At 63.4% G+C, this 22,025-nt stretch overlaps 2 protein-coding genes across 6 annotated transcripts in view; one reads left to right on the forward strand and one right to left on the reverse strand.

Moving 5' to 3' along the window:
• Positions 1-8,219: 8,219 nt before the first annotated feature.
• On the reverse strand, positions 8,220-12,734 carry IL12RB1 (interleukin 12 receptor subunit beta 1). Its single transcript, XM_050986247.1, is given in 16 exon segments — positions 8,220-8,908; positions 8,989-9,070; positions 9,153-9,249; positions 9,368-9,511; positions 9,587-9,727; positions 9,849-9,950; positions 10,028-10,202; positions 10,204-10,234; positions 10,236-10,504; positions 10,582-10,664; positions 10,749-10,853; positions 10,972-11,014; positions 11,488-11,651; positions 11,733-11,902; positions 11,982-12,096; positions 12,463-12,734. Coding segments are annotated over 16 exon segments (2,274 nt in total). The 5' UTR covers positions 12,509-12,734; the 3' UTR covers positions 8,220-8,401.
• Positions 12,735-14,633: 1,899 nt separating this feature from the next.
• MAST3 (microtubule associated serine/threonine kinase 3) overlaps positions 14,634-22,025 on the forward strand; it is a 28,696-nt gene continuing 21,304 nt past the window's right edge. For 3 of the 5 annotated variants that reach the window (XM_030232261.2, XM_030232262.2, XM_030232263.2), the window contains exon 1: positions 21,177-21,325. In XM_030232261.2, the coding sequence (XP_030088121.1) occupies positions 21,240-21,325 (86 nt within the window). In that variant the 5' untranslated portion in view covers positions 21,177-21,239. Of the gene's footprint in view, positions 14,695-17,595; positions 17,628-21,176; positions 21,326-22,025 lie in introns of those variants that run through there. The other 2 variants (XM_050986191.1, XM_050986192.1) reach the window with 1 other exon arrangement.

The following is a 22,025-nucleotide window of genomic DNA, read 5'->3' on the forward strand; positions in this document are numbered from 1 at the left end:
GGATTCTTGTCAACACCTCCAAGTTTTTCTCGTACAGTCGGGCAGTAGCGCAGAGAGGTTGGGGGGGCATGGCCAAGCTGGGGCTCCTGCCAGGAAAGGGCTGCACTCCTGAATCCTGAACCCTGGAGGGGCTAAAAATACCTCGTCTGGACATTTGGAGCTAGGGCACGGTGCAGACCCTTCCAGGCAGTGCTTTCACAACTGCTGGCAGCGCTGCCGGTGCTCCCTCCAACCTTCTGTTGTTTACCTGCCCCTGCTCCAAAGTCCCGATTGAGCAGCCCGGGCTGATCCAGGTTTATTGGCACGGGGGGCTGGGGCTCCCTGGGGGGCTGCTGAGCCGGAACGGCCCCGTGCCCTGCGCGGCAGCCCCGGGACCCGACCCCGGCCGGGAGGCGCGTGATGCAATTACAGTGCGGGATTATTTATAGCTCTTGGGCCCGTGCGCTGGAAAATGCTGCCCAGACCATCCGTCAGAACCTGCTCCTTGCGAGGGCCACGGAAACCCACCCCCAGCCCCTGCTCTGCTCCTCTAGCCTGTCATTTTTGCCTTTCAGTCCCAAAATGATGGGACCCTTTGCCTCGGCCGCAGGGCTGCTGGGAACCCCCTCCCCAGTGCAGCTCACGGCTCTGCGGGGACACCCCGGTCCTGCGGCCCCTTTCTGCAGCACTGGGGGGCTCCCCCTTCCCCCAGCCCTGTCTGTCCCTGGAGGATGCTCGGTGCCATCACGGTGGCCCAGCCGGCAGCTGAGGCTGCTGTCCGGTGGCCCGGGGGTCGGTGATGGTGACACGCGAAGCCTGTGGCCGTCCCGGCGCTGGCAGGGACAGAATGTGCCGGGGCTGGCGCAGCCCTGCGAGGGCCGGGATTAACTGCGCCGCTGCTGCCTCCGGCCCGGGCTCCCGTCCAGCTCCCAAAACAAGCACCGCCTTCCCCCATCGCAGCTGGGCTGCTCCCTGCGGGGTGCAGCTCACCCCAGAACCTGCCGAGGGGCACCCACCGGGGGCTGATCTGTTGGCACGGTGATGATAAATTCAGATTTTGGCTGAAGTGGAATGCCCCCTCTGTCCCTGCGCTGGGGTCGGGGTTCAGGCACTGCCCAAATTCGGCTGCAGGGATGCTGGGCCCGCAGCACTCACAACCTGAGGGGCAGCAGGAGGCTCAGGAGCACTGCGACCTGCCCAGCCCGGGTTACAGAATCCCTGAGCACCGCGGGGACTCCCACAGACCCCAGCAGAACCAGGCCTTGCTTTGGGTTTGCCCCAGCCTCCGGCGCTGCAGAAGCAGCAGGGCTGAGGACGGCTCGGCTCGGCCCTGGCAGCATCTTTGGGGTCGGGGCCTCTGAGGCTCCTCTTCGTGCGGCAGAGCTCTGCCAGGGCTCCGGGAAGCAGCCGAGCACCCCGACATGCCGGGGCGGCATCGCGGCCGCTCTCCGCCCGCTGACTCAGCCGCTGTTTGCCGGAGCTGCTCCCGCCCACGGAAACCGCAGGCAAAGTCCCCGCATCCCTGCACCGGGGCTTTTCCCTCCGGCTCGACAGGAATCGCAGCTTTGCCCCAGCCTGGTGCGGGCAGAGAGCCCCTCCGGCTGCGGGAGAAAACTGCAGAGAAACCGCTGGATTTTTTTATTCCAAACTGGGTTTTTTTGATGAAAATAAATGGGGTTTGGAGCGGCCAGGTGGCCGTGTTGCACGTGCCACATGTCCCGTTCTCTGTGAGGATCGTGCCAGCAGCATGGTGACATCACCGGGACACTCCAAAAACCCCGATGGTGGCCGGTGCTGCCGGTGTTGTCTTTGCAGCAAACCGCCACTTTTATTCACTTTATTCACTATATCAAAACCAACCCCTTGGTTTTTTTGGGTCTGACCCCTCATTTGGGGTCCCTCGCTGTTGGCACTGCCCGGCCCCTTGCAGTCATTCCTCGCTCCCTCCCTTCCTCGGGCAATGGAAAATTTTTGTGACTTTTTGACTTTCCTCCAGTTGTTTGGGAGCGAGGAAGGGGCCGGTGCCGCGCACAAACATGTCTATGTATAAACACTGGGGACCGCGCCAGGGACGGAGCCGCCGGCACCGGACCCTCCCCTCGGAGCCGGGTGTCCCCTCCCCTGCCGGGACCCCAGTGTGGCGCTCCATGCTCAGTGACCCAGAGCCGTCCCCGTGGGGACGCAAATATTTTGTCTTTGTTAGAGAAAAAAAAAACAAACAAACAAAACAAAACAACGACTCTTAAAAAAAATCCCCCCCTCCGTGTCATCCAGCGGCGGCACGTGATGTGTTGGCACACAAACAGGGAGCTCGGGGACAGCGCCCGCCCGGCTGGGGACGGGGCACGGCTCCCACGCCACGCGCGGGTGGCACGGCCGTGCCCTGTGCCAGGGATGTGGCACGATGGACTTTGCTCCCAGCGCCGCTCCACACCCCAGCTGGGGCTGCTGTCACTGCCAGGAGTCGCTTCACAAACCCCAGGGAAGTCCCCGTGCAGCCCCGGGTGGGTCGCCATGGCCAGGGGGATGTGGCACTGTGACATCTCCTGCCGTGCCCAGGGGGATGTGGCACGGTGACATCCCCCACCGTGTCCAGGGGGATGTGGCACGGTGACATCCCCACCGTGTCCAGGGGGATGTGGCACGGTGGCATCCCACGCCCTGACCCCGCAGATAAAACCTTGTTCGTGTGGCACCAGGAGCACCACAGTCACTGCTCTGGGTGTCAGTGGGGACACGGCTGTCCCCAGCTGGGGGGCCGGGAGTGCGGAGCTGTCACCTTCTCTGCTCCCTGTCACCTCAGCAGTGACGGGACAGCCTTGTCAAACCCCACTCCTCTGATCCTTCCTCCCACGCCCCAACATCAAACTCTTTAGAAACCTGGGTTGTGCTCCTTTTTTCTTCCCTATCACCCTGCAAGAAGCAGCAAATTTGAGCTGGTTTCAACAACAAACAAAAAACCCAAACTCAGCCCAAGCTCGGTTTGGGGAGAGAAGGCTCCAGGCAGCTGGCAGGGATGCCCACACATGGCCAGCAGCCTGCAATGAGCCCCCCTCCCCATTTCCCAACCACCTGGAGGAGGTTATCTTTAAATGCGAGGGGTTATGTGAGCAGGGAGAGGGATTTTCCTGCCGAGCAGCTGTGTAAATGCCACGGCATCCCGGCCCGGCGATGGAGCAGCGATAGCCTGGGGGGTCCCGGCTGGTTGGAGGTGGCTGCGCCGGGCAGTGCCGGTGGGGAGGGCGGCTGCGGCGCTGCCGGACGGACCCGGAGGGGCTGCAGCCGGTTCCCTCCGCTTTCCCGGCGGTTTTGGCGTGTGAAAAAATGAGGGAGAGTGAATCTGCCTGCAAAGAGCTGGTAAACACCCTGGGAGCGGATCTGAGAGAAGGGGGGCTGCTCTCGGTCCTGTGTTTATCTCTGCAAAGCTGGGCTAGCGGCTTGCTGGGATGAGACAGATGGGGGAGACTGCTGGAAAAAGGCGATTTTTGGGGGGGCTCTCTGGTTATCGAGTTGTCCTTAGCTCAACTCTGACCGTCTGCTTGAGCAAAATATGTTTATGCTGCGAAACCTCCGGCCGGCTCCGCTGCCAAGGGGGCAGGGAAGGCGTGTGCCGATAAGGGCGCAGCGTCCTCCCCTTCCCGATCACCCGATACCCGGGGCAGCAGCGCACGGAGGCGGCCGCCCGCCTCCCGACACTCAAGAGTTTATGATTTCTTTTAGTATTATTATAAAGTTTCCGTTGAAATAAAAAAGAAAACGAAAAAATATCCCGTAATTCAATAGCGGCTGCTTCGCAGCTGCCAAAGCCTGGAAAGCTCCGGTCGTGCCAGGGGGCTGAGCAGCCCTGCGAGCAGCCATCCGAGAACACTGAAACTGCAGGAAAGAAAACGCTTCCTGCCATGGGCGGCTGTTCCGGGCAGGGAGAAGATGGTGTTGGTTTTTTTAACCACTTTTTCCCGCTGGCATGCTGGGGCTCGCAGCATCCCGGAGGGATGTTCAGTGATCTGAGCATCCAGTGCCGCCCCGAGGGCAGCTTCGAGCCCCTCTGGGTCGAGGGGGAAGATGAAATATTCACTTTCGCTGCTGCTTCGAGTCATTTTCCGTGGCCGGGTTTGGAAATAGCCGCGGTCCGGGTGAGGCTGCTGCAGCTGACGTGAGCAGGAAAGAGCCGGGGCGGCCCCGGGCCCTGTTTGCGAAGTAGAACCGAGTTGTTGTTGTTGTTGTTGTGACACCCAACGGTTGCAAAACGCCGCCGCTGAAACCCCCGTGACTTTGAAAACAAGCTGAGCCCAGCTGTGGCCGGCGGCTCTCTGTCCACATGTGTCCATCTGTCCAGCTACGGGCCCTGCAGCCCCTTCCCCTGCTGGGATGCCTGTACCAGCAATGCTTTGGGGTTTTTTGGGGGAGGGAGAAGAACCCAGAAGCATATTTTAGGGAGGAAAAGCCCCAATTCCCCAGCAGCAGAGGTTTCCTACCACAGGGCTGGATATCCTGCTCAGGGGGGCTTTGCAGTGCTTGGGGGGTGGATGAGATGAGCTGTCTGCAGCCTTTGAATTCTGCTTAAAATAAAATAATTTACAAGAAAAATCCCAGGGATCAGTTTGTTTGCTTAGGGATTAAGTCACCTAATCTGCCTGGCAGCGGGTGGCATTGTGGAGGTGGTGGCAGCGATGGCTTTTTGCTCAGCAAATAATCCTGCCCCCGGCCATGGCTGGTGGTCAGGCTGGGCTCAAACTTCTCCCTGGCATCAGCTCTTCTCCAGGATGGGGTCTGGGGAGCAGTAAATGGTGCTGGGTGCAGGGAAAGGATTGGGAGAGGGATGGATGGATGAGGGAAGGGGCTGGGAAAGGGATGGATGAATGAGGGAGGGGGTTTCAGGGTTGTGACCTTCTCCTCTGCCCCTGTTAAAGCCAGGCTGTGGCTCCATAGGGCTGTTTCCCCGAGGCTGGAAAACAGGTTAGACTTCTCAACCTGGGAGCAAAACAACTTAATCTGGTGTTAAAATATCAGTCTGGGCCTGCAGGGATGGACCTCTGCTCCTGCAGGGGCTCAGACCCCCCCAAGGGCTGGTGTCGATGGGGCCTTAGAAAACCCCTCTGGCTATTTTGTGTTCTACCTCTGAGATCTCATCCCCCAAAATCAAGAGAAAATGGCTCCAAGTCACACCAGGGAAGGTTTAGGTTGGATATTAGGAAAAATTTCTTGATGGAAATGGTTGTCAAGCACTGGCACAGGCTGCCCTGGGCAGTGGTGGAGTCAGCAGCCCTGGGGGGATTTAAGAGCTGTGTGGCTGTGGCACTTGGGGACATGGGTTAGTGGTGGATCTGTAGCTGGACTCGATGATCTCAGAGGGCATTTCCAACCTTAATGATCCTGTGATTCTAAAAAATCTGGGACCCAAGAGCAAATCCCCAGGCTGCCCCCACCTCCCTGCAGCTCCTTCTGGCTGCCCCACCTGCTTCCTTGGGATGCAGTGCTGAGTTTTCCACTCCTCAGGAGCAAGTGGAGCCAGGTCAATCCGTGTGCACATGTCCCCAGTGCCATTTGCTTTTGGGGACACAGCACAAGGACCCTGTGAGAACAGGGAGAAAAGAGGTTTTTCCCTTTTAGGGCAGGGATGCTTGTGCCACCAAATGACATTGTCACCGGTGTGTGGGCATGGTTGGGTGTGAACAGGGGACCCCATGGAGTGACTTTGGAGTTGATGCATCCTAATGGCACTGGGCTGACCTTTCTCTTCCTTGCTGGGGTGGATTTTGGTTGCTTATCCCAGAGCTGTCCTGGAAGGAGTCCCCTTTGGTGTAATGAGTTCCCTGCTGGGTGTAATGAGCTGTCCTCTGGCTGTGGGTGGCAGTGGCTCTTGCCAGGCCTAACCAATGTCCTGTGGCACGTCTGGGTGCTGTGCTGGGATGGAGGAACAGGCAAAGTCACATCCTGGCTGCAAAAGCTGGCCTTGGGTCACCAAGCTCAGTGTGGTGCCTGGGGACTCATTTGGAAACCAGTCCTGTGAAATTTAAACTAATTAGCAAGTCCTGAGCTGCTCTCTAGCACTAATTGGCAAGCCTGGCTTGATTAGCTTTCCCTGGCACGTCCATGGCTCCACGTGGCACCGTGTTCCTGGCAGAGCACTGGCCAGCTTGGGATACTTGTGGGGAAAAATGCACGAGGTCACCAGTGTGGACAGAGCCATAGGAGGGGACAGGGCCATCCCTGAAGGTGTCAGAGGGGATGTGAGTGGCACCATGGATGGGATGGATCCCTGGGGAGGGACCCCATGAGGGGGGTCTCATGTCCCCTCCCTGCCCAGGGTGTTTTTAATGCAGTGGCCAGACCTGGCTGTCCTGCTGTGAACTCGTTCCATGGGCAGGAATGATTAACAGGCACGGCTGGCCCCGAGCCTGGCCGTGTGTTTACTGCTGCCACCCGAGCGTGCTGAGCTGCCAGTGACCCTCAGAGCTTCTCCTCTTCGCTCTGACCCCCAAAACCGGCTGTAAACAGGGGCTGAAACCCGAGCGTGCCTCCCTGCCCGTAACCAGATACTTCCTCCACATGAGCCTGGTGAGCTCTGAACAGAGCTGTGGTGCTAGAGCCTGGCATTGCCCAAATCCCAACAAAATCCCAACAAAATCCCTAATCCTGATCTCTGTGCCGGGCTTCTGCGTGGCAGGATGCCAGCTCTTCCCCCTCAGCCGATCCCCAGGGATTTGGGGGGCTGGAGCGGCGCGGGGACCTGACACAGAGTGCCACACGCGGGGAGGGAGCGATGGATTTGCTCTGCCGAGAGGTTGGGAATCGCCGTGGGGACGTGGGGCTGGTGCCACCTCGTGGCTCCACCGGCAGCTGAGCCGGGCTGGATGCGCGGGGCCAGACAGCGGTGACACTGCACTGGTGGCACGGCAGCGGTGGCACTGCGATGGTGGGACTGCCCTGGTGACACGGGGCTGGTGGCACAGGGCCGGTGGCGCTGCACTGGTGGCATGGTGCTGGTGGCATGGCGCTGGTGGCACAGTGATGGTGGCACTGCACTGGTGGTACTGAGCTGGTGGCACGGCCCTGCTGGCACGGCCCTGCTGGCACTGTTCCAGTGGCACTGCACTGGTGGCATGGCGCTGCAGTGGTGGCTCTGCGCTGGTGGCTCTACGCTGGTGGCATGGCGCCGGTGGCACTGCACTGGTGGCATGGTGCTGGTGGCACTGCAGTGGTTCTACTGAGCTGGTGGCACTGTGCTGGTGACACAGCGCTGATGGCATGGCGCTGGTGGCACTGCAGTGGTGGCTCTGCGCTGCTGGCACTGTTCCAGTGGCTCTACGCTGGTGGCATGGCGCCGGTGGCACTGCAGTGGTGGTACTGAGCTGGTGGCACTGCGCTGGTGACACAGCGCTGATGGCATGGCGCTGGTGGCACGGCAGTGGTGGCACGGCACTGGTGACACGCTGATGCTGTCCCATCTGGATGAGACCCCCAGCCATGGGAGCGGCAGCACCGCAGCCGCCGCATCCCTGCAGCGCTGGGAGTGGCCGCAAAGCCGAGCCCACGGTCCCGGCCGAGGTCCGGCTGGAGGAGCCGCCCCGGGCGCTGTCTCCGCTCGGCACCGCCGCGGTTTCCGCTGCTGCCAGCGCAGTTTGAGTGAAATACTTTGCAAAACACGAGTGGAGCCAAGAGCAGCAGCGAGGAGGCCGAGTGTCAGTGGCTCACACACCGCCGCTGTGCACCTGGATTTCCCCGTGTTACTAAACCCACGTAGCTTTTGGGGTTTTAAGATTTTTCTTTTTTGCTCTCTCAGCAAGTAAACACCGCCGCGCCAGGCACAGAAACCACAGATCGCTTTTCATCTCCTGTTGTGTCCCAGATAAGGCCCCAGGCGGCGGCGTGGCCCCACGGGAAGGGGCTGGGGGGCCCCCATGGATCACCCCCGTCCCGGCTGCCTTGCTGTGTCCTCCCCAGCCCCGTGGATTGAACCACGGCTCTAAATCCTTGCTGTAATCTGCTCCGGTCAGGCCAGGAAAAACCATCTCAGCCCTGCTGCTTTGTGCAGTTATTTTAATTTTTTAATGTTTGTGTTTAATTTTTTTTTTCAGTTTTTTTTTCCTGGGTTTTGTTTGTTTGTTTGTTTGGGTTTTTTAGGTAGATGGTGTTTAGTGCTGGGGCTTTTTGTGTCCCCACCAGGATACTGGTTCCAGAGGTAGCAGTTGGCTGGGATGAAGTTCTGCCTCTCCTCCCAATCCAGGCATGGAAACAGCCTCGGTCCTGTCCAGACTCTGCAGCCGCCTTCGCTCGGGTTTTATCACCAGTGAAAGGTTGAGGCTGGAAATTACACGGCAAAACCTGTCCTGGTGCAATGCTGCATCCAGAGGCATCACCTTCGTGCCCTGGAAACCAGAAACCCCCCTGGAAGTGCCGGTGCCACCCCCGGACTGGGCCCTCAGCGTCCCACACAGACACTCCGCCCTGCAGGGGACACCCCGTGCCCGTCCCCGCCGCTCCAGCCTGCCGATGGCTGCGGCACCTTCTCCGGCGGGGGATCCCATCCTTCCTCACCCCTGATGATGATGGGTTTGTCGGAGATGAGCAGGGCAATGGGGATCAGCGGCTGATGCAGCCCCTGCCTTCCCTCCTCTTCCTCCTCCTCCTCCTCCTCTCCGGGTGGGTGCCCGGTGCAGCTGGTGCTGCCGGAGGGTGGAGATCCCACCGGGCTCAGCATCTCCTGCCTGCGGTAGGCGAAGGGCAGCTCCTCCCCACAGCTCAGCGGGGACATCATCACTGTAGCCGGCTTTTCCAGCGCGGGGCCGGGCTGCGACACGTCGGGGAGTGGCACCGCACCCTGGGTGCCCGTGTCAGTCGTCTCCTCTCTGGCATTCGGCTCCTTCAGCAGCAGCTCGGCTGGGTTGAACCTCTCCGAGGGCTCCAGGAGGCCTGTCCGTGGCTGGCCCTAAGGGTTGGGTGGGTTTGGGGTGGAACATCCCCTGCCAGGGCTGTGGGATCTGCCCCCTCCTGCACCTTCCAGCTCACCTGGCTCATCTCTCCGGCCGAGAACTGGATGGCTTTGGTGCCCGCGGGCTTGGGAAGGGGTGGGAAGAGGAGGCGGCGAGCCCTGGGGGAGGGAGTGGTTGGTGAGGGTGTGGGTAATGGTGGGGGTGGCCTGAGCGGCTTTGGGGACGAGGGCACTCTGTCACCTCCTTTTGCTCAGGTGGTAGATGGCAGCTGCAGCGGGGACACCAAGCCAGATGCCCAGGTAGCTCAGGTTGCCACTCCACGGTGCTCCCTGGGGACCTGAGGGTAGGCACGGCTGGGTGGTGGCATTCCTGCCCCAACAGGGACACAGGAGACGTTTTGGGGTGAGGGGGAGCTCCCGTGGGGAGCAGGGAGGGCACGGGGTCTCAGCCATTACCCAGCGCCTTGGTCTGGAAGGGCCACCAAGCACTGCAGGTCCTCTCGCTGTCCTCTGTCACCTCCCAAACCCCCACCCTGTAGCCTGTGCCAGGCTGGAGGTTTTGAAGTGTGTAGTTTGATGCCGTGGCATCCACTTCACTGTCTGGGCAAACAAAACCGAATGTGGGGCAGTCTGGCACCCTTCTCCTGTCCCAGGGGACCATGAGGTCCCACTCACAGGTCACGTTGTCCCCCTCGGCCACGTGGCACACGAGGTACTTGGCCAGCGCGCCGGGGCAGGCGGCCCGTGGGGACGGCTCCCAGCGGACTACAGCCTCGGTATCCCCGGTGCTGATGTTGAAGGGCACGTCCAGCGAATCTGTGGGCAAAAAAACATTGGTGGGGTGAGATTATTGTGGGGATTATTTCAGGAGCGCCCCTTCTGCAGTGCAGCCGGGTGCGGATGCTCCGTGCCCGGGTGCTCCGTGCTCCACACTCACCGTTGCTGCTGTAGCGGTGCCACAGGGCGAAGGTGGCCCAGCCCCGCTCCGTGTCCCGGCCGTGCACGGCGAGGAGGTGACAGCCCCGCGCTCCCAGCGCTCCTGGGGGAACCGGGGCTGCTGGTTAGACCCTCTGACCCCGGCTGGGGGGACAGCGGGGTCTTGGGGGGCTCCCTTGCCTCTCTGCTCGTGGATGCTGTTGGCAGGGAATTCCTGCTGGATGCAGACTCCCTGTTTCGGAGGCTCTGACAGGGTCTGCTGCTCGAAGCAGAAAGCATCTCCGGGCACCGGCGCTTCCCACTGCGCAGTCACGGTGCTGCCGGCCACGCTGATCTCCTTGAAGCTGAGATCTGGGATGAAATGGGGAATATTCGGGGTAGCTGGAAAAAAAAAAACGCCCTGGGGGCTGCCGGGGGAGCTCAGCGGGTACCTGCGAGCTGCTCTGCCGGCACACGGAGCTGCTGCGCCGGCCCCTGCCCCGCGGCATTGGCGGCGGTCAGCAGGATTTCGTACTCCGCCCCGGAGAGGGTGAGGTTGTGCTCTGTCACCTCCCCGCCCAGCTCCACCGTGTCCTCCTCATCTGACCCTGCACAGCCACACGCCAGCATGCTGATGTTCAGCCTGTAGGTGACATCCTTTCGCTCCATGAGGACTGGCTGGGGAGGAAAAGGGGGTGACCAGGGGGATGAAGTGGTGGGGGACACCCAGGAAAGCCCCAGAGATGCCACTGTACCTGCCAGCTCAGCCTCAGCACCCGCTGCCCGTCTCTCCCCAGTTTGCCCAGCTGATGGCTCAGCACCGGCCTCCTCAGGATTCCTGCAGGAGGAACAGGCCTGACTGAGACATCAACATTTTTGGGAGCTGTTAGGAATCTCAGCAGGCTCCTCTCCTCTTCCTCACCCTCAGAGATGTTGCTGCTCCAGTCACTCCAGTAGCTGCTCCAGTGGGGAGGCTTGTGCCGGAGCTGGACCACGAAGGTGCCATTGACCCCCAGGGCACAGGTCACTAGAGAGGGGTGGCAGGGTCAGCCGGGGGTGACCCCTCCTTTCCCCATTGATCATCACAGGATGGGGAGCATCCCCAGGAGATGCTTGTCCCCAACAACCCCACAGGATAAACCAACCTGAGTTTTCTTTAGCAGTCACCATCACTGTCTCACATGTCACCTGCAGAGAGAATCGGGCATGGAGACACCCTCCCAGTAAAACCAGTATTTTACTGGGACATCAGTGCTGCCCTGTGATCCCCAAACACCCCAGGGCCTGGGAGAGCCAAACAGTGCAGGGGAAATGGTGGCCAGGGCCCCCCTCAAACCTGGGACCTTCCTGAAAGCAGCTGAGAGGGATGGGGGTCCCCAGCTGTGACAGCTTCACTGGGGACAAGCATCTGGATTTGATCCATTGTCGTCATTACTATAATCTGGGATTTTGTCTGTGTAATCCCTGAGAATCCTGTTATGGGCAGCAGCAGGATCCCATGGCCAGAGGACAAGGCAGAGCTGATAACCCAGGGAAACAGATGGGACACAGCTGGGTTTGGGGGGGACAGTGACATCACTGAGCCCCCACACTCCTGGGGCTGCTGTGATGCCCCGACTGTGCTGTCAGTCACTGCCAGCTCCAGCAAACAGCATTTTTACCTGTGTCCAGCTGCTGTCTCCCGCCCTCCAGAAGCGAGCCTCGTGCTGTGGGGGCTGCTTCAGTGGCTGCTTCAGGCTGTTGCACTGTGGCTGTGGCACCCTCACCCTCAGCTGGCCTCCGGTCTCGGAGAAGGACATCCCAGTGCGAGGTGCATCCAGTTTGACTGGAAAGATGAGGTGGTTTGGGGTGGTCTGGCAGTTTTCAGTGCCAGTGCTGGCTGCCAGCCCAGCCCTGGGGCACTCACCAGCCTCGTTGAGGGGCAGGGTGTGGTTGGGGGTCCTGTGGACCTGGTCCCCCCAGTGTGCCTCCACCCAGGCCGTGGTGTTATCAAAGATGTACACTTGGCTACGTGAGGGGCTGTAGTTGGTGGCCGTGCCCGCCTCAAACCGTCTGCACAGGCCACGCTTCTCAAAACTGGGGAGGGAGCAGGCACAGGGTGGCACCCGGGACTCATCCCATGGGCTCCCCCTCCCCGCCGCGCTGCCCAACTCACCAGAGGTTCAGGATGTAGGAGGTGTTGCCGGCCGGGCCGAGGGGCGGCCAGGAGCAGTGGAAAGGCTTGGGGGTGCTGCATTTCATCCAGCAGGAGACGTGGGCTGCCAGGGTGCCTGCGAGACAGGGCAGGGCTGGAGGCTCCTGCACCCCGACTCCATCCCGTGCATGGGGGGAGCAGTGGTGTGGCTGCTGCCTGCTCGCGGTGTTGCTCAAATGGGGAATGAGAGCAGCGGCACCAGCGATTCTCGCCCCAAGCCCCCCGTGTTCCCCCTCCCCGGTGTTGCGGCGCTGGCCGGCGCCACTCGCCCCGGCTCCTGCCCGCTGCCAGCGGGGATTCACCATCTTTAATCCGTCCCTGTGGTTTTGGGTGAGTATCTCCATCTCTCTCCGGGAGCTTCCCAGGTCTTATCGCCCCCAAATCATTCATTGAAAGTCTTCTGAAGTTATCTCTCATCTCCCAGCACCGCAGGAGCACTTACCGCCCTGCACCAGCGCCGCCAGCGCCGCCAGCAGCCAGCCCAGCATCGCCCACCGGGGCTGTGCCACCCCGGACCGGGGCTCCGCTGCCCTTCCCGGCTGCCCGATCCCCCCGCACCCCTCGGTGCCCCTCTCGGCCGTGGCGACAGCCCCGGTGCTCAGCGCAGCTTCCCGCTCTTGGGGTTTCCTCTTCTGCTGAGAGCGTGCCGTTCCCAGGCGGGGCAGAGCCCTAGACGTGAGTGCATGCCCCACTTTTACCAAAAACAAAAGAGAAAGCGACCAAAATATCCCCCTTTTTTGGCGGCACGGCTGCCGGGATGGGGCCGGCCCTGCCCCGCGGCCGCACCGCATGTCCCGGCCGCGCCACGTGCCCCGGCACGGCCAGAAGAGCAAGGTAAGCAAAGATGAGTCCTGGGGGTTTCGGTTTTTTTTTTTTTTTTTTTTCTGATGCTCTGCCCGTAACACGGTGAATCTCCAGGTTGGGATTCTCTGGGGTTTTTTTTGGGCAGTCGGGTGTGTTTGTCCCCAGAACCGCGAGAACAAAGCCCCAGTGAGGCAGGAGAGCCCCGCGGCAGCAGAGCCGTGTGACAGGGCGGGTGACCCGCGACGGTGGAGCCGGGTGGCACCGAGGGCCGCGCACAGAGTGCCCTTGTTCCCGCAGAAAGCGGCCCCTTGTGTGGCACTTGCTCGGGGCCGGAGTGTCCCTGCGCTGGGACAGCGTGGGCACGGCCGGGCTGGGGGCACAGAGGGTCCCCTGGCACCTCTGTGTGCCCTCCCTGTGTGCCCCCTGTCCTGCCCGGGGTGGGGGTACACAGCAAGCTGTGCCGTGCCAAACTGGGCCGTGCTGGGCTTTGCTGTGTGTGCAGACAGCAGGACTGAGCAGGACTGGGCTGGACTGGGCTGTGCCGTGCTGAACCAGCCCAGGCCATGCTGTGTCACGCCAAGCTATGCCATGCTGGACCATGCTGTGCTGTGCCATGCTGGACCATACTGGGCAGTGCTGCCCCAGGCCACATGCTCTGTGCTGCTCTGTGGCAACCAGGACAGACCTGGGCTTGCCCACACCAAGCCCCCAACCCCAGCTGTGCCAGCTCCAGGCCCTGCCATGCTGGGCTGTACCATGCCAGGCAGACTGTGCCAGACCCAGGCCATCATCTGTGTGCCAGAGTTCTTGTCCTGGGCTGTGTCAAGCCAGAAAGGCTGTGCCAGGCCTGGGCTGTGCCATGCCATGCTGTGCCATGCTGTTGTAGACTCTGCAGTGCTAGGATGTGCTGAGCCAGGCAGACTGTGCCAGCCTTTGCCAACTCCATGATGTGCTATACTGTGCCATGCCATGCCAGACTGTGCCACACTGGGGTGTACTGAGCCAGGCAGACTGTGCCAAACCCAGACTGCACCAAACCCAGAATGCACCATGCCCTGTCAACCCCACACCCTGCTGTGCTGTGCCAGCCCTGTGCCATGCCAGCCCCGTGCCATGTCAGCCTCATGCCTTCCTCTCTGCTGTTGTGCTGTGTCATTCCAGCCCTGGGCCATGTGGGTCTCATGGCATTCTGTGCCATGCCCAGGCCATGCCAGCCCTATGGTGTGCTCTGCCACTTCATGCTGTGTTGCTCTGGCCCCATGCCGTGCCAGCCCCATGCCGTGCCAGCCCCACGCTGTTCCATGCCAGCCCCGTACCGTGCCAGCCCCATACTGTGCCATGCCAGCCATGCCATGCTGTGCCAGCCCCATGCTGTGCCAGCCCCATGCTGTGCCAGCCCCCTGGTGTGCCAGTCCCATGCTGTTAGCCCCATGCTGTGTTGTGCCAGCCCCATGTTGTGTCAGCGCCGTGCCATGCCATGCCATGCCATGCCATGCCATGCCATGCCATGCCATGCCATAACAGTTCTGTTCTATTCTGTTCTATTCTGTGCCAGCCCCATGCCATGCTGTGCCAGCCCTGTGCCGTGCCAGCCTCATGTTGTGCCAGCGCCATGCCGTGCCATGCCATGCCATTTCTGTGCCATGCCAGCCCCATGCCATGTGTGCCAGCCCCGTGCCGTGCCGTGCCGTGCCAGCCCCGGGCTCGGTGCTGATGCGCGTCCGGTGACGCGGCGGGGCCGCTGGGCGGCGCCCCGGGCTCACCGGCGGGGCGGACCGGGCGCACCGGGCGGAGCGGGCGCAGCGGGAGGCGGCGGCGGCGGCGCGGCGGGATGGACGAGCCCAGCATCCTGCGGCGGCGGGGCCTCCAGGTGAGCACCGGGCACCGGCACCGGCACCGCAGGCCGGGGGGCGGGGGCGGGAGGGAGCGCGGGGAGCCCGCTCCCGGTGAGCCTGGGCTGGGGGTGCGGGTCTGCGAGGGGTGGGCGCTGCGGGGGCGCGGGGGGCGGGCGCTGTGGGAGAGAGGGGGTGCTCTGAGTGAGGGGTGGGTGCTCCGGGTGGGAGGTGGGTGTTGTGGGTGAGAGGTGGGTGCTCCGGATGCGGCTCTGCTAGGGGTGGGTGCTGTAAGTTGGGAGGTGGGTGCTCGGGGGTGGATGTGCAGAGGGTGGGTGCCGGAGGGGAGCAGTGGGTGCTCTGGGTGCGTGTGAAGCGGGTGCTGCGTGTGCAAGAGGTGGGTGCTGCAGATGAGAGGGGGGTGCTCTGCGTGTGCAAGAGGTGGGTGCTGCCGGTGGGAGTTGGGTGCTCTGCGGGAGTGTGAGAGGAGGGGGTGCTGCGTGCGGGAGTGGGGGGCTCGCGTGGGGGTGTGTGAGAGGTGGGGGCTGTGGGTGACAGGTGGGTGCTGCGTGTGAGCAGTGTGCACAGGTGGGACAGGAGCCGGGCACCCACCCGGGAGCCTGGCAGGGTCTGAGCCCCGGCTGTGCTATGGGATGTTGGCGGGGGGAACCCAACCGTGTGGGGGCTCCCGTGGAATCACCGTGGTCCCTCCAGCCCAGCTCCCGATGCCGGTTCATGCCGAACCGCTGTGCCAGCCCCTCTCTGAGCCCCTTTCTTGCCTGGCTTCCCTGATCCCTTAGACAGAGGGACACCCACCCTCCTGCCCATCCTGCGGCCGCTCCCGCAGGAACCCCGGCGCTCGCTGCCGCGCTCGGAGGGGTGATCACCGGGGACCCCCCGGCTGGCAGAGCTGAGCGCTGAGCCGGATTTTCCGGGTGACCTGACGCCTCCATTCCCATCTGCAGTATCCGGGGGGCCCGGGCGGAGCTGTCGGCGCGGTTGGAGGATGGCACGGCGCTGCCTTCATCCGAGCTGGCAGCTCCGCGGGCAGCTGCGCTCCGCTGCACGCTCAGCCCGGGGGAGAGCCCTGTGCGGGAGCTGCCTCCCCGCGGCTGCGATGGACAGAGCCGAGGCCGTGGGCTCCGGGGCTCGGGGCTCTGGGTGTCGTTCTTGGCAGTCCCGGGAAGGGCAGAGCCGTGGGACCTGGCTGAGTGCCCACATGCCCGTGGCTGGAGGGGTGGGAAGGGGCTCCCACCAGGGAGCCCAAAGGGCTGAGCAGCAATGCTGTCTCCCATGCTGTCCCAATGCCATGCCTGATGCTGTCCCTGATGCCACCCCTACTGCCATCCCTGATGCCATCCTCGGTGCTGTCCCTAATGCTGTCCTCACAGGGATCAGCTGATGGTTAATCCTGGCTCCCACTGGGACCTGCTGAAGGGACAGGCACAGTCCTGGACAGTGCTGGTGTGTCAGGCACCCTGTGGGTGCTGGCTCTGTGACACTTCCCCCACAGGGGTCCTCAGGGCCACCAGGGGATGCTCTGGGTGTCCCTGGGGACACAGAGTGGCCGTGGAGCCCCTGGCAGTGAAGGGCATTGGCTTCTCTGAGCACTGGCACCCAGAGATGGGTGTGGGTGAGCACGGGGGACAGTCCCCTGTCCCACTGTTCCATCTGCACACAGCTGAGCAGTGAAACCCCCAGCGTGACCCCCCCCGCCCCCTGCCCTGCACAGGGGCTGGTGGCCAGTGGCACAGCTCCAGGGGTGGTTGGGGATTGGGCTGGGTGACAGCTGGGCTGGCTGAGGGTGCTGGGGGCTCCTGCTGCATGTAAGGACCCCAAATCCCCTCACCCTGCCTGGGCCTGGGGTCAGCCTGTGCTGGGTGCACAGGGACACCCACACCCACGCCCTGTCCCCTGTCCCTGCACCCACAGACGTGTCCCATGCCACCCCGGGGCAGACATGCACCCGTGGGCCCCGGGGCTGCCAAGTCCCTGTGCACCCAGGCATGATGTCACCCGTTGCCATGGCAATGCTGCTGCATCACTGCGTTGCAGCGCGCCCCAATCCCGGGATTTCCACAGGGGCTGTGTGGCGTGGGCAGCAGGATGGGGCATGGCTACCCCGGGGTTTGGGGGGTGGGTGGATGCTGCTGGGGGCCCCCACATGGGTGGCAGCAGCTCCAGCCCACAGGGAGCTCCATGCCTATGCCAAAAATGGGTCCTGGCTGCTCAGGAGTAGGGGACCAGTGGGCACAGGATCAGGGCAGTGATGGGGCTTTAACCAGCACCTTTAACATGTCCCTGCATCCCACAGTGTGCCAGGGCACACATCAGCCTGTCCATGTTGTGCCACTCACACTGTGCTGGCAGAACTTGTGACACTCTGTGGGGTGACAGGTGGCACAGGGGTGGGGACAGTGCTGGAGCCGGATGGTGCCCAGCACACCAGGAGGATGGCACTGGCATGGGTTCCTGTCCCCAGCTGCCCTTTGGCCCTTTGCACCACCTGTGAGCAAACAGTTCTCACAAGAAATATTCCCAGAGGCTGGAAAAATAAATAACCTGAGGGCTGCTGGCTGCTTCCCACTCCTGGGCTGGGGGGGACGAGGTGGGGGACAGGGTGAGGCCACCATCCTGGGGCCATGCTCCAGCTGGCCCCAGAATGGGGCTGCTCCCACTGCACCACCCTGGTTCCATCGCTCCTGGGCCTGGCCATGGCACCAGCAGCCCTGGGGACACTGGAAGATGTCCTCTTGTGCTGGCCTGGGGTGATTTGTTACCCTCCCCCGGGCACTGTGAGTGGGGATCGACCCTGCGGTGACAGTGTGTGGCAGTGGGGATGCTGCCAGGTGTGTTGGTGGGGCTGGCAGGGCTGGCAGGTGGCACCCCCGACTCCCAGGGCCACGCTCTGACCCCACCTCGTGCTTCTCTTGTTGCAGAAGGAGCTGAGCCTGCCGCGCCGAGGAAGAGCGTAAGTCCCCAGCTGGGCCACCCGGGGCAGGGGTGGGTGTCACCGGGAGGGTCACACCTGGGGACACAGCACTGCCACCGTGCTGTGGGATGGCTGTTGAATGGCACCAGGCAGGGATGGCTGTTGAACGGCACCAGGGCTTGTTGTCCCCAAATCTGGGGTGGCATCATCATGTTCTCTGGCACTGGAGGGACCTGGTTGTGCATCTCCTGGGGTGTACTGGTGTGTACTGGGGTTAACTGGGGTGTACTGGAGTGTTTGTGCTCTGCTGTAGGTGTGTTGGGGTTCTAAGCATTATTGGGGTGTACTGGGGTGTACTGGGGTGTGTTGGGGTGGTCTAAGCAGTACTGGAGTGGACTCGAGTGTACTGGGGTGTACTGGGGTGTACTGGAGTGTACTGGGGTGTATTGGGGTACACTGGGATGTGTTGGGGTGTTCTGAGAAGTTCTGGGGTGTACTGGGATGTACTGAGGTGTGTTGGGGTGTTCTAAGCAGTACTGGGGTACAATGGGGTGTATTGGGGTGTTCTTAGCAGTACTGAGATGTACTGGGATGTAGTGGGGTGTACTGGGGTACACTGGGGTGTGGTAGGGGGCTGCTGCAGAGCTGCCCTGGGTGTTTGTGCTGGGGCTGTGCTGGGGATGCAGGAGCACTGGGGCTGTGTTAGGGATGCACTGCAGCCATACCGGCACGGTTAGGGATGCACCGGGGCTGTACCGGGGCCGTACCGGGGCTGTGCTGGCATTGCGGTGCCTCAGCAGCGGCACAACCCGGGAGCGCTCCGGATCGGGGCTGCCGCTGGACCGGGCGGGCCGGGTCGGGTGCGCGGGGAGCCGGAGGCTGCCGTGCCGTGCCGTGCCGTGCCGTGCCGTGCCGTGCCGTGCCGTGCCGTGCCGTGCCGTGCCGCGGGGGCGGGCCCGGGCCCAGCGGGCCGAGCAGGGAGCCCCGTCGGGGCCGCCGGTGCCGCCCGCCCGCGGGAGCCGCCCAGCGCGGGGGCAGCCGGTGCGGCGGGAGCGGAGCGGGGCGGCGGCGGCGACATGAAGTCGCGTCGGGACAGGCTGAAGATCCCCTCGCTGACCTTGGAGTGAGTGGGAGCCGGGGCGGGGCGCGCCGGTACCGCCACCGGCACCGGCACCGGGGGAGGGCGGCAGGACCCTGGGCCATCCCCGTCCCGCTGCTTCCCTGTCCCGACACGTGCCCCATCCCGCTCCACTCCTATCCCGCGGCATCCCCACCCTCGGGCCGCAGGTCCTGGTCCTTCCCTCTGCAGTCACAGCCCCGGACCGTGCCGGTGACAGCCCCGTGGCAGCGCCAAACAACCCGCTGTATTTCCCAGCCTCAGACCCTGCGGTGTCCCTGCCGTCCTCTGCGCTCCCTCTCCAGCTCTGCCTCACTTTCCTTGCCTGGCCCCCCCCAGCCCCTGTCCCCTCCTCTCAGGGCCCCCGGCCCCCTCCAGCCCCAGGGCACGGTGCCACCCAGGGGCCACCAGCGCCATCCACCAGCGGCTGATACCGCGCCGGCACGTCTTGCCTTGCAGCTTGTCTCCGAGCAGCCAGAGCCCGACGCTGCTGAGCCCCTGCAGCCCCTGCAGCCCCTGCAGCCCCTTACTAACCCTGCACCCCTGGAGGTAAGACCCCCCCAAACCCTCCCTGGGAACCGCGGTGGCCTGCTCCAGGGAATGAGGGGGGAGAGGTGGAGATGGGGACAGAAAGGTGGATCCCCTCCACCACGGATGTCCTGGGGCACCTCAAAAGGGCATGACTGTCTTTGATGGGACTCATGGAGTGATGTGGCTGGGGCCTGTGCCAACCCCTGCACACCCCAAAACCAGCCTGGCTGTGCTGCTGGCTTTGTTCTGCTGCTGGCTGGTCCATTTTGGGGAGCCCCAGTGGGGATGTTGTGACAGCAGCTCAAGCTCAGGCTCTGAGCGCCCCTGTTGTGAAAGGGGGACTTGGAGAATGGACCAGGGCACTGTAATGGCAGCAGGGTGGGACTGGGGATGGCACCTCCTTTGTCACCTTTTCTGCTCTGCCGCCTGTTGAAGGTGAGGAGGAGCTGCTCCGGGGGTGGGTTCCCCCCTCTACCCCCCTCTACCCTCCCCCAAATGCCCCAAGCCCCTTGAGGTGCCCGGCGGGTGGAGGCTGTGGCCGGGCCCTGTGCCCGCTGTGCTCTGCCCCGGGGACAAGGTGCACCAGCTGTGCTGGCACCGCGGGTCACAGCCCGCCCTGTGCCCGTGGCACCCGCGGCACAGAGCTGCACCTGCCCGGCACCCGGTGCCTCCATCCGTCTGTCTGTCTGTCTGCCGGGGGAGCAGCTGGTGGCGGCAGAGTGGGATCTGGCAGCAGCTCTGCCACTGCTCAGCAACAGCAGAGCCATTTGTGGGCAGGAGGGCAGGAGCCCGGGGCTGCCTGTGCCCTGCCTGGGCCCTGCCTGTGCCTTGGTGTGTCCTGCCTGTCCCCTGCCTGTGCCCTGCCTGTGCCCTGGTGTGTCCTGCCTGTGCCCTGCTGGTGCCCTGGTGTGTCCTGCCTGGGCCCTGCCTATGCCCTGCCTGTGCCCTGCCTGCTGGCACTCTCTGCTAGCCCTGCCTGGTCACCCCATGTGTGGGAAAAGCAGCGTGGCCTTGTGAGTGCTCAGCCGAGGCCTTGAGGAGAGAGTTTTAGGGGTGCTGATGGTGACAAGGAACTGGATGAGGATGGGGTCAAGGACAGGCAGTCAGTGCTGGTGTCTCATGGCTGCTGGGCAGGAGCTGAGGGGAAAGGTGTTGACCCCCTACCCAACCCAGCAGCATCAGGATTTCTGGCTGTGGCACTGGCCTGGTGAGTGTGGCAGTGCCATCCCACACAGCTCAGGAGGTTCTGGTGGCCCTGGTGTGCCACCACGCTGGAGGGTGGGTGTCACTGGCTCTGAGCTGGGATCTCCCTGCCGGAACAGGAAAGCCACTGGGCAGGAGGTTGCCAGGACTCTGTGGGTGCCCTCAGAGGACACATCCCATGGCTGGCAGGGTGCTCCCTGGAAGCCCCAGGCTTTGGGGCTGCCCCTGCTGACTTAGGGGCTGATGTTTGTGCCCCTCGAAGGCATCAGTAGCAGTTGTTGAATCTCCATGGTAATCCTGACCCCATTTTGGGGGGCTGCCCCATCTCTGGGCTAACCCTGACCCCATTTTGGGGTGCTGCCCTGCCTCTATGGCAATCCCGATCTCCTCTTGGGGTGCTGCCCCACCTCCAGGCCAACCCTGACCTTATTTTGGGGTGATGTCCCATCCCTACGGTAACCCCGACCCCGTTTTGTGCCGCTGCCTCCTTTCCGTGGTAACCCCCCACCCCCACTTCCTGTCCTTTTGGGGGGTGATCCCCCCATCTCCATGGAAACCCCGACCCCGTTTCGGGGCGCTGCCCGTTTCCATGGTAACCCCGTCGCCGCCGGGCGGGAAGGGGCGGGCGGCAGCGAGAGGCGGCGGCGGCGGGAGGCGGCGGGAGCCCGGCCCCGCTCCCGGCCCCGCTCCCGGCCCCGCTCCGGGCCCCGCCGCGGCCCCGCACGGTCCCGGGGGCGCCGCTCGGTGCCGGGGGAGCCGCTGGGTGCCGGAGGACGCGGCCGGGCCCCGGCGGGGCCGCGATGTCGGACCCGAGCTGCTGGGGAGCCGCCCCGCCCGGTTACCGGGGCCAACGGGCGGCCGGCGCCCTCCTCCAGCGCTCCAAGAGGTACCGGCGGCCGAACCGGCACCGGGGGGCACCGGCGGCAGGGGCTCAGGGTGGGAGCGGCCCCCGTGGTTTGGGGGGGTTCGGGGTGGGATCGGGGTTCGTGGTTTGGGGGGGTTCAGAGGAGGGGGTCAGGTCCGTGGTTTGGGGGGGACAGGACACGCCACCGTGCATGGGGGGTGGGCACCGGTGTGCGTGACCGGGTGGGGGGGATGTGGGGATGTCTTTGCGCACGTGGTGTGTGGGTTTGGGGGTCCTTGCACGGCGGGGGCTCCCCGGGTATGTGTTTTTGGGGGATGGGGCAGAGTGTATGGTGTGGAGGGGGGCCACGTGTGGGGTTTGGGGTGGTGTTTTAGCGCATGGGGTGTGTGGTTTAGGGGGTCTCTGTGCATCGTGGGATGCTTGGTTTGGGAGGGGCAGCAATGCATGGGGAGGTGGGCACCAGGTTGTGTGATATGGGGGGGCTGTGCACTAGGGTGTGTGGTTTTTGGGGGGGTCTCAGCACTGGGGGGTTTGGAGGGGCTGTGCACAACAGCTGCATCTTTTTGGGGGGTGATGTGCAGTGAGGCAACACCCTCCAGATCCCCAGAGTGGCGGGGTGGGGTGGGCTGTGCAGCGTTGGGTGGGTTGGTTGGGACCCCAGTGCCACAGGGGATGTGGGGTTTAGGGTTCCAGGGCATTAGGGGATGTTTTGGGGTGCTCT

The sequence above is a fragment of the Serinus canaria genome, chromosome 28 (genome assembly GCF_022539315.1).
Source record: "Serinus canaria isolate serCan28SL12 chromosome 28, serCan2020, whole genome shotgun sequence".
NCBI classification, from domain to species: Eukaryota; Metazoa; Chordata; class Aves; order Passeriformes; family Fringillidae; genus Serinus; species Serinus canaria.